The sequence below is a fragment of the Chaetura pelagica genome, unplaced genomic scaffold, assembly GCF_000747805.2.
Source record: "Chaetura pelagica isolate M959 unplaced genomic scaffold, ChaPel_1.0 scaffold82, whole genome shotgun sequence".
Taxonomy (NCBI): Eukaryota; Metazoa; Chordata; class Aves; order Apodiformes; family Apodidae; genus Chaetura; species Chaetura pelagica.
This window is the reverse complement of record NW_009952990.1, coordinates 8,040,963-8,060,106: the sequence shown is the minus strand read 5'-3', so window position 1 is coordinate 8,060,106 and position 19,144 is coordinate 8,040,963. Positions and strand designations below refer to the sequence as shown.

General features: G+C 37.2%; 1 protein-coding gene across 1 annotated transcript in view; it reads right to left on the bottom strand.

Annotated features, from left to right (window-relative positions):
* Positions 1-651: 651 nt before the first annotated feature.
* TMEM245 (transmembrane protein 245) overlaps positions 652-19,144 on the bottom strand; it is a 67,053-nt gene continuing 48,560 nt past the window's right edge. Inside the window, exons 15-18 of the mRNA XM_009996538.1 lie at positions 4,737-4,837; positions 3,748-3,922; positions 1,671-1,865; positions 652-697 (exon numbers count right to left, since the gene is read on the bottom strand). Of these exons, the coding sequence (XP_009994840.1) occupies positions 652-697; positions 1,671-1,865; positions 3,748-3,922; positions 4,737-4,837 (517 nt within the window). The remainder of the gene's footprint in view (positions 698-1,670; positions 1,866-3,747; positions 3,923-4,736; positions 4,838-19,144) is intronic.

The following is a 19,144-nucleotide window of genomic DNA, read 5'->3' as shown; positions in this document are numbered from 1 at the left end:
TAAAAAACTGCATATCTACTCATTTTAGGAAAATATTAAGTACCAGTCCCCAACAACATAAAATTTCAGTGTATTTTAAGAGGATAATATTTAAGTGTCATTATGAGTTACAGATGATGGTCAAGGCCTCTAAAGAAATACTCTGAGGAGCAGCAGATAATTATATTCTACTTTCATTTACCAATGAGTGGTTTACACTGTTTTTTGCTACCAGATAAAAATATTTTGCTACCCGAATAAATATTTTGGAATTAGCTTCCTTTAAAGTTACTACAACTTTATAACACAAATAATCCAATAAATAATAGCCAAGTTAGTAATTTCAGCAGCTAATGACTCCAGTGGATAGATCTGTCCTCTTAATCATTCTTTTTATGAAGACAAAAGGTCTTCAAAGTCTTCAACGAGGCAGTTGAACGTGTGTTATTATGCAAAGCCATGGGAAGTAGACATTCTCTCTCGAAGAGGCAAAGTGCACAACAATGTTAAGGCCAGCAGATGCTCCGTGGTTTCTCAAAAAAACCAAAGCTATGGTTCCCTGTGAGCTGCCCCCAGGCACAGCTGGAAGGAACAGAAGGCCATGGCTGCTGTGAGCTCGAAACAGAAGACAGCAATTCCCTCATGTCGAATAGTTGCAGCACAGCAGCTTCATCACTCTGCAGCCATTTTCACCTCCTCAGGACTCTCTCTAGATGACCTGAGAAGCATGGGGGGAAAAAAAAAGATCTTCTGAGTGATTAAAAATACCTAGTTTCCTACACATGAAACAGGAAACAAACATAAATGCAGATTGTGTGCACTGTGGGAAGCTCTATCAACAGCCTATACAGGAATCTTGGAACATCTACAACTGAGAGAGTACAGACAGGTTCAATTAGGGTTTTTTTCTCCTAAGTACCCATATGAAAGATGACAACATTATTAATTTGAACAAAGCAAAGAATTATTTCTGACAAGCACAGAATCCTCTTTTAGATACATGTATAATGAGATAGTCTATGTAATTGAACAAGACAGTAGAGACATTTAAATGGCTACTGTCATTAATAACTTCACAATATGATTTCAAACTCTAAGTATTCCATTAGGAGTTTATTCACCCCATTTCTTAACTGTACAGTTTAAAGATACATTACTATATTCCACATTCAGTAACTTCAATAAAGAGATTAATCAATATTTTATTTTTAATGGATTAATGGTATAGGATGTTGCATAATTTCTTTATTTCAAGTATATTTATTTATACTTTGCAGTACTATAGAGTAACACAAAAATGCAGTATTTGCAGGCAGCCCTCTTATTAAGGACAATGAACAGTGACCAATAGATATTAACGAATAACAGTTTTACACAGAAAAAAGAACGCTCAATCATCTCCTAGCACAATGGCAACATGTAAATTACAGGAAACAAAGGTATTAGTGAATTTTCTAAAACAGCCTTCTGTAAGAAGCTAAGAGTCATTAAACAAACATTTCAAATTTAGAAGTTCAAGTGAGTATTCTACTGTACTATAATTTTTATTTCTAGAATACAGGATAACTGAACGTTTCCCAAATACTTCAATATGCACGTAGGTGTGTATGCACACATTCTCTGTACCTCTCCATACATACCCTGATCCATGCAAAACCACAATGCATACATGTAAGGCATTTATAACTTACCGTTGAATCTGTAAAGGCCACGCTGCTTGTGATGGAGTGGGCACTGAATTTGTTGGACTCACCAACATGGCACTATATATGTTGGAAGCAACCACAAGTATACAAAGTAGAATTGGTCCTATGATGGCTCCTTCCAGGCCCAGGTAATATGCTCCACCAGCTACTGCAAGACCTGTCAGGTAAGGATGACCACCTCTGGAATTATGGCACAAACAGAATAAAATTAAATTACGAACAACAAAAAAACAAGACTATGAATGATGAAATATGAATTAATAATGAAGTTTTATTAATCTTAAATGGTGACAAAGCTAGCTATAGACACACGTATTTACACTATAAGCTGCTGTTTGAATGACTGCACAAATATTTCAAGCTGCATTCTGCACTGTATTTGCACAACAGATCAAACAATGTTTTACAGCACATAACACTGGTAATAGTCATAATACAACAGCTACTTTATAGATGTCTGCAGGAATCCCTGGCAAAAACATTTCCATTCTGAAAATGGGAAGATGCTTGATTACACAGAATTTATGCTTTATGGTCAAGAATGGTTAAATTTTCAGACAACTAGCAACATGTACAATGAGCGCCCTGAGCAAAGAAATTACACAATGGTAGCAACTTGAATTGCATCTTCCAAACAACATCTAACATTTATATTCCTTAAATGAACAGTCATGTCTTCTCATTGTTACTAAAGAACCTCTCAGATTGAATGTTTGTTTTCATGAGCTTTTGATGTTTTCAGATTAAAAATAAAACCAGATTTTTATTATCATATTAATTTTTACTGGAAACGTGGGGCCAATAGAGCTCCTGACAAGAGGGATTATGGCCAGTAAGCCATTCCATTGTTCTTTTCCATGCTTCATTTCAGATGCACAGAGAGAATCCTATCAACAGCATTTACACAAAACCTGCTCATCACGCTTAATCTTTATAGCTAAAATAGTAATGGTAATATGGAATTATATGAGAAAAGCTACTGTTGAAAAGAAACAGCTTGAAACAACTCTGGCTGTTTCTGCCAGGTTTCTACCATGGTTTGACTTCAACTCAGCTGACACATTAGCAGTCTTTGCCTTCATCACAACTGTGTGCAGAATGAGACCACAAAACACGTTCTGTCACATCACGCACACCACCTTAATCATGCCTTACTTAGATCAATTTAACCTATTGGTAGGGCCAGATTGTTTCTTGAGGGGATGGATTTGACTCTACAGTTTTATATTTCTCTAAGATTAGACATGATTAATTTCTAGACTTTTAAAAACTTCAAATACTGTTTTTTTTTTCCAGCATTTGCATCAGTTTAATGTTCTTCTGGCTACTCTGCTAAATTAAACAACCAATCACCTGATGAAACAGGACTACACTATGAACATAATGCATTTGGAAAATGCTCCATAACCTAATTATAGCTATTTCAAATAACTTTCATCTAATCTGCACGACAGTATAATGCTTACTATTCTATTTAATGGGAAGAATACAATTTTGCTCTACCATCAGCAAACCTATTCCTGCTACATATATTTTCTGGATAGTAAACAGAGTCTACATCACCTAGAATAAAAAAATGTATTTTAATAAGTAGAAGGATTATTGGCTGGTTAAATTGCTGCTAGCCTTAAATTTATCCATTATTTATTGTTGGAAAAATATTGTAATTTGATTATATTTCACCTGTTAACCTTAACGCATGCAGAATAACTACTGCCACAGTCTATGAAAATTATTGTTAATACTTTGCATATTATAGTTGGGTTCTCTCTGTTCAGTGTAATTATATTTGGTGAACAAAAGTATTAATTTCTAACTCAACACAGAACAGAAACACTTAATGTCTTTATTCCACATTAACTCCACTATAACACAAATTAGCACAAATGAGGGACTAGCACCAGCATGTAACTAAACCTGGACCATGACAAGATGTTATGTGCAGGTCCTATGCTTGCAGGTACTGTTCTGCAGACTCCAGAAAAATAAGTTTAATGAAAGGCATCGTTGATTTTTAAGCACTTTTACAATACTAATTTTAAAAAGTCTTCAATGTACTTACCCTGAAATATCTGAATAAATTGCTGTATCTACAAAATAGGTTGGCAAGAGGTGAAAAACCAAGAGCAAAATGGCTTTGCATCCTTGTCCTTGCACAAGCCACAAATCCAAGACTGCAGGGATGGCTGCCCAATATGTCCCCAGAAATGGCACCGCTCCAAGGATTGCTGCTAATGCTAGAGCACACAGAAGCAAAGGTGAGAAAAAGACCAGATAAATGTATTTCACACATATGTAAACTCTGACACTTTAACCACACCAGCAGTCCAACTTCTATCAGTTGTTGTAAATAAGATACTGAAAAAACACCACATAAAGTCTCTTGGAGTTTTATAGCTCTGGTTTAGGAATTACACTATTTCCCATACAGAAAAAGATTCACCAGCTGCCAGTTATAAGGAGTTACTTCCAAAAGAGGCACCAATTCAGAAAAATTTGAAGTTATACCAATCATGCACATTTCAAACTTTTACATAATTGCAAATTCGCAACTGTGTAAGAAAGCATACAAGCAGAAGTTTCATAACTTACAAGGTCTCCTGCAGTCAACCACAATAATGTAGATAGCACTATAAGAAATGAGGCCCATATAACATCTGTGATTCATGTATGTATATCTGTATGCACACATGTACGTACACACAGGTGTGCACCCTCCAGATGTATATACAAGTACCTGTTGTAATCTGAAGTGCCCCTGTACTGCTGTCATTCTAGTCTAAGTTCACACCATCGACTGAGTTCAATAGATTTAGGTGTTATGATAAAAGAGTAGCCAATCCTGCGAGTAGAAACTTTCAGACATTTGCACAAATCAAGCATATGAAGGCTGACTATGAAATTCTAAATTCTAATAGTTCCCAGCTTCTGATTTAATGTTCTCTAAAAATAATTTCAAGACTAATCTTATCAGCAACATTTAATCCTACTGATCTTGTACAATAAATGTAGTATTATCTATATATAGATGATAATTGCTCAAAATCTTACCAGATGGTATAAAAACTATGTTAATTCCAAATATAGTGTGAGTCAGCCAAGTGTAGAGTCCATAGAACCCAGCCATTTTGAGGGAAGCATCAAATACACCTCTAAAACAATCAAAGAAACTCTGTTAAATTTTATTGGCAATGGGATTCTGGAAAATATAAAGATACACACAAGATACTTTGAAAAACTGCAAAGTCATTTGTGATACAAATAACACAACTGAAAATACAATACTGAACCTTTTCTGCATTTGCTCCCTATAGAAAGAGTAAACATCCATCACATCTGTCATTTAAGGCATTTAGTCACAAAAAACCCAAGACTGTTCTTTATTGTACAATAGGTTCCAGGGATAAGTCCCTTGAAAGAAACTGCTGAAGCATCAGTCCAGATTCATTATACAAAATAACCTGCATACAAACCATTTCTTTGCCTTTTTCCACTTTTACCTGTTCATTGATTTTCTTTATCCACTTACATTTCTATATCTGCTCATTCTCATCTGATTAAAACCACAGGTCTGTAAAGTGTAAAAGGCTGCTTAAACTCTTTCTTTCCTACATGCTTACATGGCTTTCTAGATAAAGTACCTGAAATTAATTACTGGAATTTAGCCTCAGTATCTTTATATTCTTAGCTTTTCGATTGCTTACTAGGTTACATTCTAAACAGCAAATAGAAAAGCAGGTAATCTAATTCAGTTCTGCTGAATCTATGTCCTACATTCTGGCCACAAAATAACTGCCCTCTCTTAAGTGTGACCCCAGGTCCATAAGCAAACAAACAAGTAGCTGAATGCAGTGCCATTTTTACAGCACTAGTGCACTTATATAGGTGGAGTATCCTACATCTGAACTGAAAATCTGTTTGAAAGCCTTAGGACTACAACCACAAAACTGTACTCTAAAACTGCTATATTTCCCCATTGTACTATGTCAGTTTTTCATCCTTATTTGAGAATGGTATTAGGTTTCCTGAAACGACTATTTTAGCTGGGATCAAAGTAACCAAACCTGAGTTGCTCTGCTCAGCACCATCCTAGGAGTCACACTGTTGCTGAATTGGTGGCGCACACACCCTCTCAGCAGAGATAAATGCAGTTTGCTGAGGTTAACTTTGCATTTTACATTTCATGCTTAGTTACACTATGTGTCTTTGCAGTTTTGGGAACTTTGGCAAGGGGACACAGAAGACAGCAAGACGTGCAACAGAAATAATGAAGCCAGATGATTAGCAGAAAGGCTTTCATTATACTTTGAAGAGGAACACAGCCTGTACAGAAAAGGGCCCTTTCTGTAACTTAAGACTCTAAACGCATGGTTTTTTTCCTCTGTTGAATTGATAAAACCTTCTAGAAAACAAAGCAAAGCAAAACAAAACTTTCACTGCAATTAAACTACTAGGTAGAGTCTTCTCTTCTGAACTACCAGCAAGAATTCCAAGACTTTCAGTTTTTTTTCTTTGGACATAATCCTCGTATTTACTTCCATAGACAGTTTGCTTATCTTTGCCCTCCTTTTTCCACCTAAAGGCATGCATAGATTTCCAAATGACTGCTGAATGAAGATTATCTTATTTCAAATTCACTAGAAGTTAAAAGTTCTTCTGATCCGAAGTCAGACGCCTTATCCATTAGGCCACGCGGCTGCCAGGAAGAGCTGTGCTTCAGTGCCAATCACTTCTGAAGCAGCTCTAAAGCTCTTCACTTCTGAAGCATAATAAACCGTACATATGAACACTGCTATTAAAAATGTAAGGTTCTCTTAACAGACTAACTAGGAACAGCTGTTGTCTGCCATCTCCCCCCTCAGAAAGGAAGAAAGGGAAACTGTGTAAAAAAACAACCTGAAAGAATGAAATAACAAATCTAACCCTTGTCATACAAATATTATAAAAGTGCATGAAAAAGGGGAAGGAATATTTACAAATATGTGGTGGCCTCAATAAAAAGATCCTGAATACTTTGCAGTTTAGCTGAACTTCTATTACATTAAAATGGGAGAACAAAGTCCAAAATATATAGAATCTGCAGATTTGGAAGAGTGAAATACTCATCTGTATTTTAGTTACAAGAAAAGTAAGCTTCTGCTGTAAAAAAAAAAAAAGTGGCAAGCAAGAGAGAAAGCCCCAAAACCTAAAGCCACAGTAAAGAGGCTAAATGTGAGCTTGCATTAAAAACTCAAGATGTTTTCATATTTCAGCTATGCACAAGTCTTAATTTTCTGCATTTTCTGTGACATTTAATTAATGTCTGCTCTTTCTGAGGATATCAAAGGAGCACAGTATTTTTGTAACAAAAGCTGGTTATTAACTGAAATTGGTTTTATCAACCATGAAGTATAAACTTCATATAAAAAGCAGGGGAAAATAATCAACTTATCAACATTTTATTTAAGGTTACCTTATAAAAACAGAGGTCTAAATGCCACTTGAATTCATACATACAAGTTATCTGTGGTTGGATTTTAAGAATTTAGAACATAAAGAACTACAATAGGATCTTTGGCAATGGTAGCCTCCAAGCAGCTGCAGAGATTAAGTGCTATAGGTACTGCAATGATCATAAGGGTACAACAAAAATACTCCTTGACTTCTCCTGGACATATTAAAGATACATTTGTTCCAAATAAACCCTTCTGCTTTTGTCAAGCCAATATCCTTAGCCTTGCTGGTCTCTTTAATCTTAGACCTTTCCCTCAGAAATCCCTTTGCTCTTTAAAGAAGATGCCTCACAACTTCTGAAACTCCTCATTGGTGACACAAAGATTTAAACTTGTTTTAATGCAATTTGCCAGTCCTTCCCAAATAAAAACAAAAACAACAACAAACCAACATATCCAGAACAATTTTTTAGAAGGAAGCATTAAATCTAAATATTTAATAGCAGCTATGAGAACCAAGATTTCAACATGCGGTAATTATATCTTTGAGTACATCTTTTTCTCCTATCACTCAAACAGGAACTGTGGCACAAATACATCCCAGCTGTCAAAAATATTTTGAAACTGTCTTTGAGCTATCTCCTTCTTTTTCCAATAAATGTATTTTCTGCACTGTAGTAAAATTAACAAGGTCTTAACAACTTCTCTAAGTAGGCCCAAAAGCTACCTTTCAGTATACAGGGGGCAAGGCAGGCCTCTGGCTTGAGGCAGGCATGTGATGCATCAATTTCACTTGTAATTAAAATATACATTCAGAACTACAGAAAAGCCATACTTCTCAAACAAGCAATCATTTTAGATTTTCCCACAGAGACTACAAAAGATGAGAAGACATCCTCATTATGGTAACCAAAAGAAAGACAACAACCCAGAAAAATTATTCCGTCAGTTACTATGTTAGGGACTAACTGCAAAACAGTTTCTCCTTCATAAGAAAAGCATCCAAAACTCCCCATTCTAATTTGCACAGTTTTCACATTTCAGTTCAGGCAAGCATAATTTTTATCCTCACATTAATGTTATTCAAATTTAAATTCATGTTCTGCCATGTCTTTTACTGATGTAGTCATGCAGCTTGGGAGATAATTTTACCTGGCTGGTACATAATATATTTCAATAGCAAAATAACATATACCTCTCAAAGACAGTAGAAATACAGGATTTATCTAGCTGCTTGTATCTAGCACACATAATTAATGAGCTGGAAGGAGAAGGCATCACACAGTGCTCAGAAGCTTTGAGCTGCCAGCAGTCAAGCATGAAGTGAGAGGAGGTTATACCTAATTTTCTTCTCTTCTTCTTCCCCTTTCTTTTCGTCTGCCTCAACTAGTCAGAAAAAAGCATAGGGAAACTTTTTGGCAAGTGTGGCCCAGGAGAACTACAAAGTGTCTGAGGATTCATGTCTGTTACTTCTGTCAGAAAAACTTAGAATTGTATTTTAAAGTCTCTAGAAATTCATACCCATTTGACTTCATGTGTAAGGCAGCTAAAATAATAATGCTGAAAACACTAACCAGAAGGTTCCTCAACAGTATGCTTCGCCTATTCTGCATCTGTGACTCCAGATCTTAAATACAGTGTGGTTTGCTACTGCAAACACTAAATTAGTTTATTACCATCTGTAAAATACAGACCTTCCCAGTGAAATTATGACAGTAAATTATTTTCTTGTCTTAATATGCTGTTGGCATACACACAGCTTCCTTTGATATACAAGAGTAATTGTATGTTTCAGAAATCAGAAAATCCAATTGCTGCTCATGTCTCACTTTGGCACTGTACCTGGATGAACCACTTTACCTGCAAGAGCTGTCATCTGCAAATGTGTAAAATTTATGAGCACTTCATGGCAATGTGGTGGAAGGCATACTTAAGGCATACATATTCAATTTTACTGAGCTTTGAAAAGCATGTATAATTTAAAAAAAATAAAAAAAATAATCAGAGGATATGGGTCATACTTCACATTATTCAGATTAAAAATGAAGAAACTTCTGTAAAATTGTCAAATGTTTCTTCACAGCTGGCCTACATTTTTTTTGGGTTTGCTTTGGTTTTGTTTTGTTAAAGTTCATTCTATTTCACTGAAAAGCTAGGGAAAGTGCCACCATTTCATTTCATGGGTTTTGTGGATAATTGTGATTTTTTTTTTATCTTTCACTCATTTGCCATAAAAGTCTACAGTTTCCTTTTGCTTCTACTGAAGCTTACATTAAATGTATGTCTACCCAAATTCAGGTTCACTTCACGGAGCCTGCAGGTAAGGTCTGTTCACTATTAGCGACATCGTGACACTTCAAAAATTTCAAGCTTATTGCAACAAACCCAGTTCAAAGTGAAGAGGCAGAAAAGTGAAGACTCCTGGGATGTAGAACGTTACTCAAGCTTCAACTCGGAGCATTCATTTTTTGACCTCAGAGTTAATTTCATTTTCTAGATATCTCAGAGTACTAGAGGAAGGAGAGCGTATGGGCTGAAATGATGAGAACTGAAGTTTCCAGAAAGATCAGAGTAAGCATATAAGTTCAGGAAAGAGATTTACTGTTTACTGTACTAAATTTAGAATGAAGGCTAACTGACCAATTCAATTAAAATGCAAGTTCAATAACAGGAACACCCTAAGCAAAAAATAGCATTAGAAAAAGACAATTTCACTCTCTCATCATCTTCTTTACATCACTGATGTTCGGTATTTGCTATATTCTCTAAGTAGACATTACAAGAATTGTACTGCATGGCTGTTCAAAAATCTTCTTGTATACAGAGCTTGCTAACTCCAAATGATGCTTTAAGAAACTCCAGCTACTTAATTTCTTCTGAGAATATAACCTTTACATCTTATCAGTAGAGGGGTTCAAGGTATAAAAGCAAATGTAATGCACTCCAAACTTCACAGCATAGTTCCACTATTGATTTCAGATCAGGTTAACCCAGACCTGCCACAAGAAGAGAGCCCTCTCACTCCCCTGTTCTCAAGCATTCATTTCTGCCCCAGGCCACCCTTCCTCTGCCTACCAGCCAGCACAGTCTCTTGTATGTGCTACAACAGTTTTTATAATGCATTCAGCTAACAATTATTCTTTGCTGGGTTGGCTTTAACTAAGTAGCTCAGCACTCTATTCCCCATCCAATTCACAGAGCAATGGTATAAATAGCTGTGTTCACTCTAGGAAAGAACCAGCACACTCACCACTGGAGGGCAGGAACTCTTCCTTAACAATCATGTTCTTATCCCAGCTGAAACTAACAGCTAGTGTCACCACAACTTCAAAACCAAGTAACTAATTTTCTTTCTTCAGACACCATCAAGATCTGTTGCAGAAGTCGAGCTAACAGTGACACTCAGAGGACAGCTATTATCTTAAAAAGGACCCAAGTATTCTTCTACAATGACCCCCCAAATTCCAAGTGATCACTGGGAGAGCACTGAAGAATAAAATTATTCAAGGAAGTCCTTTTGCAGAAAAACTCTTCAGCTGTTCTTTGACTGTCTTTAAGGGTTCTGTTCTTCTGGGAATAAAAAAGACGCTCATTATTTCTCAGTTTCAAACTACACACAAAATAAGCAAAGATCACCAAGATACACTCCAGCTATGAACAAAGTAGAAGTTTCAGTGTTTCTGTTGAAGCACTGATCATCTCAGAAGCAATATAAACATGAAGATCATTTTCAGAGTCAACTCCATGACAAGATTTTAACAGTTGTGTTGACAAAATTAATTTATCCTTAAGAATGATAAAACTGAACAAAGACAGGTAAAAGCTCCAACATTTGGGGGTTAGGAATGACACTAAAGTGGTATAGCCTTGAGCAAAATATAGGTCTTTGAGATGGAGTAACTGATGCAAATACTACACCTCTCAAGGCAGGACAGGGCTCCAGTGACCCTATCAAAACTATCAAAAGGACACAGCAGCAAAAAGGCATTCTTCTCTAACAGAGAAATATCTACATTAGTTGAAAAAGAACAATTAACATGCAGTCCAACTTGTAAGAAATCCTACATCTGATTATTTCTTTGCAATACTTTACATATTTTTTTTAATTACTATTGGGGTCTGGTCACCTATAGTACATAAACTTAACACTGTTCTTCTAAAAGCAGATTTGAAAGCATTAGTAATTTCTGAATCAACTATTTCTATCACTTCCAGATTTTTATCATGAGCAGACTGCAATGTTTACTATGTGCAACACCCAATTATTTTTAAAAGTAATCTTGGAACATAATGTATAAGAACCCAAATAGCTCAGATCAAAGGTCTATCTAGCCAGCATTCCATTTCCAGCAGAGGCCAGAAGCAGACAATAAGGGGCCAAATGAAATAGGACACACACATTTCACAGTCCCCCTGAATATTTTTCCACTCCCTATTTCCACCTTGGGGATTATAATGAACCTGATGCAGGCTGTCTATTTAGTAAACCTCAGGTAGTATCTATTCTTAGCCCTGTCAGATTCTGCAAGTTGCTGCAACTCCCAATTTTTTTCACAAGACGTTGCCCTATCTACTGCGTATCACAGGAACCAACACATTTCTCTCATTTTTTGAAACTGCCTGCCTTGCTTTTTGATAATCTCAAGATTTTATGTTGGAAGAGACTGCGAGTAGTCCAACTCCAGTCACCTTTTTCACACTGGTTCTGGTTTTAAAAACCTCAATTGTGTAACATCTCTTTACCAGCCTGAAGAGTCCTAACCAGGTTAGTCATTCCTCATACAGAAACTGATATATCCCTTCATTCCTCTAATCGGTTTTGTTGCCTTCTTATTTTTCCAAGATGCAGGAAGCAGAATGCCACAAGTAATTAAGAGTACTAGCAAAGCACAGATTCATAGAGTGAGAGTAATATTCAGTGTTTCTGTTATCTTGTCAGTTGTAAAAAATCTTAATGTTTGATCTGCCTGGCAGATGTCTTGAAGTATTACCAAGCACTGAGCTAACATGCCTACCTGAAAATATAGCTCCCCAAGCAGTAACAGTCAACACAGAGGCCATCAGTTTATGTGGGAACTTAGGACTGGTTTTAACCTGTGTGCACCACTTTCGTCTACACTACATTTCATCAGTCATTTTGTTCCCCAGACACTGCTGTCTTCTGACTTAGTCTACAATATTGCTGTAATTCCACAATGAGTCATCCTTACTAGCTCAAACAGATTTGCAGTATCAGTGAGATGTCCCTCTCTACTTCTTTCCCAGAACAATTCTGAATAGATGGGATAGGAGAGGCCACTACCTCAACACCATAATTTATTCCTTCCCTGTTTCTTTTTTTTTTAACTGAGTATTTATCCATGCAAAAACCAGGCCTATTATCTCATCACTACTAAATTTCTTTTAAAGTCTTTGGAAAGAGATGCTGTAAAAAGCCTTTACAAAGCTTCAATGGAACAGAGCAGCCACATCAACTTACTAACCATCCTGCTTGCTGATCACTTAAAAAAACATTAAGAGTCAGGCTGAACTTCTCTCTGTGAAAATTCCACTGTTTCTTTGCAACTCAATCATATTTCCCGGGTGCTGGTACGTCCTTAACTTTAGTTCCTACTAAGCTGCAAAGTACTACTATCCAACTTGCCTGTCTGTACCTCCTGGGTTCCCTAGAGCTTTTTCTTCTTTAAATTTTGCCCTTGAGTATTCTTTGGTGAGTTAATATTACCAACTCTCATAAATTTACTATACTTATTTTTGCCTGTTTCTTCAACCTCTTCTACAGTCACTGTAATTTCTGAGAGTTTCTGCCACAGCTCACCCATGAGAAAGGTTTTAAAATATGACTCCCTCTGCTTTCCTTCACAGCAACAAACAACATAGCATCAATTCATCTCCTCCTCTGCAACAGCCTGCAGCACACTTATTGCTGAGTACTTCCTGTCATCCCTTAACCCCAAGCGCTTTCTGCTCCTGCTGCATGTGAAAAGTGGTATTTTTGCTTAATAGCTTTAATAGCTCGTGGAGCTTTGAACAAATTAATCAAACTCTCTACCCCCTATTCCTTTCTGGCCTACTTCTATCTGCCAAATTTTATGATCTTTCTGAACGTCAGTTTTTTAAAGAATAGTTTCTCATTTCCTGTGACCTTTGTAACTTTGCTGTTAAGCTACACAGCCCATCTTCCTTTTAGCTTCACTCAAGTTTTTCTTAGCAGCTGGCATGCACTGGCACTGTACATTGAACATTTTTTGTTCTCCGTACCACTGGTAGGGATATAATACTTTCAGATCCCCATTTTAGCTTGAAAAACTCATGAATGAGAGTAACAGCTAGCTGGACTCAACACAGCTCAAGATCCACTGCAGTCTTGTACTAAGAAACTCCCAGCCTGCTGAGGGCTACATAACAGGGCCAGTTCTCTTTAATACCTTTACCAATGATCTGGATGAGGGGATCAAACACACCCTTAGTAACTCTGCAGATTACACCAATTTGGGCAGTGGTGTTGGATCTGCCTGAGGGTAGGAAGGTTGTATGGATGGACCTGGACAAGCTGGATCAATGGGCCAAGGCCAATTGTATGAGATTCATCAAGGCCAAGTGCCGGACCCTGCATTTCAGTCGCAACAACCCCATGCAAGGCTACAGACCTGGGGAAGAGTGGCTGGAAAGCTGCCCAGAGGAGAAGGACCTGGGGATGTTTGTCAACAGCTGTCTGAACATGAGCCAGCAGTGTGCCCAGGTGGCCAAGAAGGCCAACAGCATCCTGGCTTGTATCAGGAATAGTGTGGCCAGCAGGGCTAGGGAAATGATTGTCCCCCTGTACTTGGCACTGGTGAGGCCACACCTTGAGCACTGTGTTCAGTTCTGGGCCCATCACTACAAAAAGGACACTGAGGTGCTGGATTGAATCCAAGCTGGTGAATGATCAAGAGAACCAGTCATAGGAGGAACAGCTGAGGAAACTGGGGAGGCTGAGGGGAGACCTTACTGCTCTCTACAACTATCTGAAAGAAGGTTGTGTGTTGGTCTCTTCTACCAGGTAACAAGTGATAGAACAAGAAGAAATGGCCTCAAGTTGTGCTAGGGGAGGTTTAGACTGGATATAAGGACAAATTTCTACAATGAAAGTGTTATCAAGCATCAGACCAGGCTGCCCAGGGAAGTAATTGAGTCACCATCCCTTGAGGTATTTAGAAGACATGTAGATGTGGTGCTTAGGGACATGGTTTAGTGATGGCTTTGGCACTGTGCTAGGTTAATAGTTGGACTTGATGACCTTAAAGGTCCTTTCCAACCAAAATTATTCTATGATTCAATTATAAAATTATGAATCAGAAGCATAGAGAAGAGCATATTTTGATTGCTTATGCTAGTGGAGAGAATAAATAATGGATTAATCTTGTAATTCAGCCTAAGATGACAAAAAGCAAAAAGCTAAAGCTGTAATGTTGAATCTTTAAAATGTCAGGAAATCTTGAAGTTTTATATCACCCTTCATGCTGTCCTTACACTACAATAGAACTGTATTTTAAATAGCAGAAATGGAACCAAGGTTATAATAACATAAACCGCAACATTAAATACCTAATTATTACATATGCAAACACAGAATCTTGCAATGTTTGATACAAAAAATAATTCTCTTAGTATCTCTTTATTCTTAGAAATGCCTGACAGAATCCCTACATATTTAATAATTCTTTCAGCAACCATTGCCTCTCCATTCCTCCAAGTTAGCTACTAGGCCTGCCTTAGAAACAAAGAGGAAAAACTACCCGGCTGAGCTAAATTCCAGATGCAAGTGTCACTGCTTTTACTGATACAGTAATATGTCACATACAAACTAAACTTCATTTTAGTGTAAGATTGTACCTTCTAGCATACAAATAACTGTTTTTAAAAGCTGGTGGTGTAGAAAAGCAGCATAGGTACATAACTGCATAAGTGCAATATGTAGTTAAAGGATTAGTATCCAAGATGCAATGTAGTTACATTATTCCTAAAGACTGCGTGCAAATCTGCTTATGTGTTTAAACACGTGCCCACACACACACACACTAACCCCCATCCTGTAAGTGTTTACAGATACCTTCAGTCTTAAACAAATTGGACAGTCAAAGAAATACAAATTACAAATATACACCAAGAGAAATTACTACGAAAACATAACGAATATGGCAGCTGGAATATGAAATTTTACATTATATAAAACAAGGAAGCCCTCAGTGACCCACCAATGTGTCTGAAAAGACACTATACCAGTCTGTGTGGCACAGGGAACAGAATTGTTTGTTTTGCGAGCAGATTGCGCACTTAAATAATCTCATTAATTAGATGTAGCAAACTGTAAAACTACATCCTTTGTGACTTGCTTGACCCAAATAAAGTGTGTGCAATAATGTTTTTTCATAGTTTCAGGTAACTTCAGAAAAAGAGTAAAGGTAAAGCATGAGCAAGTCAATTATTTTCTGAAGTTTTTTTTTCTTCTTTCTCTGAATTATTATGTCAATAACTCTTTAAAATCATGCTTACGTAAAACAATATACAGACAGCTCTGTTTAATAATAACAAGTATTTTCAATATAAAAGAAGGACATACAGGTAAATAATTTTATTTTTTTTTAATAGAGGAGAATACTTAAGACTAAAATAGCAGTATGCACAAAGTCATGTGGTTATTGCTACTAAAGCAATTAGTTGATAAATAATACTGTCCATCCCACTAGGATAATCAGGTTACAGCCACTGTTGGTTTGGTTCTGCAAACGTACTGCAATATTGCATAATTTCTTCTAGATTTGTAGAGTAAATTCTAATTTGTTTTCAGAAACTAAACTGACACTTTCCTTTCTACCATGTAATTAAGAAAAAAAAAAAAAAGGAAGTTATTCTCCCTTTTTTTTTACTAGGAAATTATTTCACTAAGAATATTTTTAAACTCTACTCCCTTCTCACAACATACAACTTAAGTAGACCTTATAAAACTTCAAGTCCTGTTAAACACATGCCTGTCACAGAAGAGATTTCTTCAAGACATATTCCTGCTAGTAAAGAACATACATTGCATGCAAGAATTCAGTCAAAATATAATCAGTTAACAGTTGTCTTTGAAAAATTAATCTGGAAGACATAATTAATGTTGCAGTAAAATAAACATGATCACACATTTTGCTTTTTCTAAGCATTAGCCTGACATGCTGGAAGATTATTGTTTTCTGTGGGAATTGTATCACCATCTCATTTTCTCCATCATTATTGCCAGGATGGCACAGCAACCAGCTAGATGTGCAAACAGCTGGGATTTGTTTGTTTGCATGGTAGCTCATTTCAGATCTCTTAACTTGTTAATAAATAAAAGTTGAAAACTAAGTAAGAATCTATTTCAGCCGTTAAGGCACTATAGGTTTTCTTAATTTCAAATCTCTTTTACATTCTGGCAATTTCAATTAAGGATGTGATTACTACTTCCTCTTTGAAAGCACCTAATATTTTACGTATCTTTTATAGAAAATGAAAAATCTCATCAAATTTGAGGGGTACATGTCAAATGAAGAAAATGAAGCAAATAATGATAACCCTTCTCAAACTGAAAACAAACAGTACTCATCTTCCTGGCACTACAGAACAAACTTCCACTAACACATTTCAAGGCATCGCTCAAATTACATAATCTCAGTTTAAGACCATTTCACAAAGTAATTAGGCCCCACCAAAATTGAAAGCTGCAGTAACTTTAAGCCACAGCCATACCCGTGTGCATGCACTCATGTGAAAGTATCGCACACACTAAATTGCACTGAGGCCGTGACAACATGCAACTTAGTAATGTGCAATATCTCCACCAGAGCAAGCAGAATGGGAGCTTCAGGGAAGAAGGGTATGGTGCATTCAGGAAGAGAACAACATGCTGCTCAGGGAAAGGAAAATGGTTCAGGCAAAGGTGTGCATGCTACTACTTTGGAGATCCATGAGTTGGAGAATTACTGCTTCATCCATTCAGGAAGAAAAAAAAAAAAAGAAACCGAGACAAAAGCATCCCCTCCCTGTTTCAGGGGTAAATGATTTCCCCTCAAGCCTCAAGATACTAAATTATCAATATAAATATATTTACAATGAAAAAACTCACTAACTAGTATTGTGAACTAAAATTACCTAAATCCATAAACCAGTCCAATTGGTTCCCACATTTCTAAAGCAAGTAATCTTCCTAACCTTGACTGAGTGTGCAGCCAAAAAATTCCTGGAGCTCAACCTACTCTGGCACAAACCCTCTGCCACACTCACCAGTCCCCTCCCTATACTCCTTTCTCCACTGGTTTCTGTAGCTGACTTTTAGTAGTTTCAGTGAAAGAAAATAATGCATTTATTATTTTAACAGGCTACTAAACACTATTGCCAATGATGTAGACTCTTGCACATGATGAGGATGCAATACAACTTTTATAATTCATCACATTTTTGTGCTGTTATCAACTTACATAATATGAAAAAAGGAACAAGTAAAAATTAAACCAGCAAAAAAAAGGACAGAAAAGCAGGAAGGATGAATGTCAAAATGCAAATGGAGCATTTATCAAGAAGAAGAAATAGCATAAAGACATAATAAAATAACTTTTTAGGCTAGGAGATCAATTCTTCAGTAAATATTTTAAATGGCGCAACATTATCTTAACAAAGTCACTGATCTCCCCTTGTCCAGCTAGGACAGTCACCTCCACAAAGTAAGGCTCCTGTTGCTTCTGGCACGACTCGTCCTTGGTGAAGCTGTTCTGTTGGTTCTGTGGTGTCATATTGTCCTATGTCTGCTTCCAGTTCATCATCTGTCATTTACTGCCCTGTACTTGTATCACTATGTTACTGTTATGGTTTGGGAGACCCTGGCATGGTGTTCTACGCCTACAGACAGGGTCCTTAGGACCCTGAAAGACTGGAAGAGGTCAGTATTCCCGCCCACTTCCTGTCACAATCTATAAAAGCCAGGAGAGCTGGAAGTTGGCCCTTTTTCCCTTCTTGCTCTTTTCTCCCTGCTGGGGCTGGTGCTGGTTCCTTCAGCTTCTCAACGTGCTCGCTCCAGAATCCAACTGCATCAGGTTCTGTGAGGAGCTGTGGAGCTCTCCCCTGGAGCAGCCCTGCCTTTCCCATATCCCTACACTCATCAAGATCAGTTTTGTATATAAATACTTATCTGTTCTTCCCCCATGTTCTACCCTTTTTCCTTGTGTTATAGTAAATTTGTTTCTAATTTCAATTTCCAAAGTTTAAGTCTCTTCCTTATTCCCCTTCTGTCTTCCCTTGGGAGGGCAGGAAGGGAGGGGTGGTAGTAATAGCAATTCTGTTCTATGTTTTTTTGGGATTCACCTTTAATATTTAAACCAGGACAGCTACCAAGCAATCTCTTGTGCCAGGCATGGCACTAGTTGCTCTTAGCAAAGCTCTGTTCATTCCCAGCACCGGATATGTGCTGCTGGCATTTTGCCTCCTTTCTGTCCTGCACAAACACATTTCCTAGGAAAGGCTGGGAGGGCATTCTAGCCCATGGCTTGCAGCAGTCAAGTCTTGGATTCCCTTCAGCTTCTTTACAACTCCTGCAGTAACACCACAACTGCATCTTTCTTTTCCCACTACTGAAGTGCAAATTTAACATCTGAAGTATTATGACAGAAAGAGTCAGATTCAACATGTGGCTTAAAATAGGCTGGAAAGGTGTTCTTACCCCAATATAGCTCATAATCAATCCATGCATACAGGGAATTGTGACTGTCTTTGAAACTTTCCCCGTTGTTCTCCTCCTCACAAATAAAAGACAAAGGATCAAAAGAAACAAAATTCCTTCACCATATCCAGGTTCCCTAGTGCTTTTCATAAACACATTTTAAGAGAAACTGAAGTGACTGACAACATGGGATGGCTACTTTCATGTTTGGTCCATGAACAACAGAGATAAAATTGCAGGAGGATCCCTGCCCCTCAGGATAGACTAGTTAGGTGTACTCTTAGCTTTGTGCATGTGCTATGTCCTGCTGA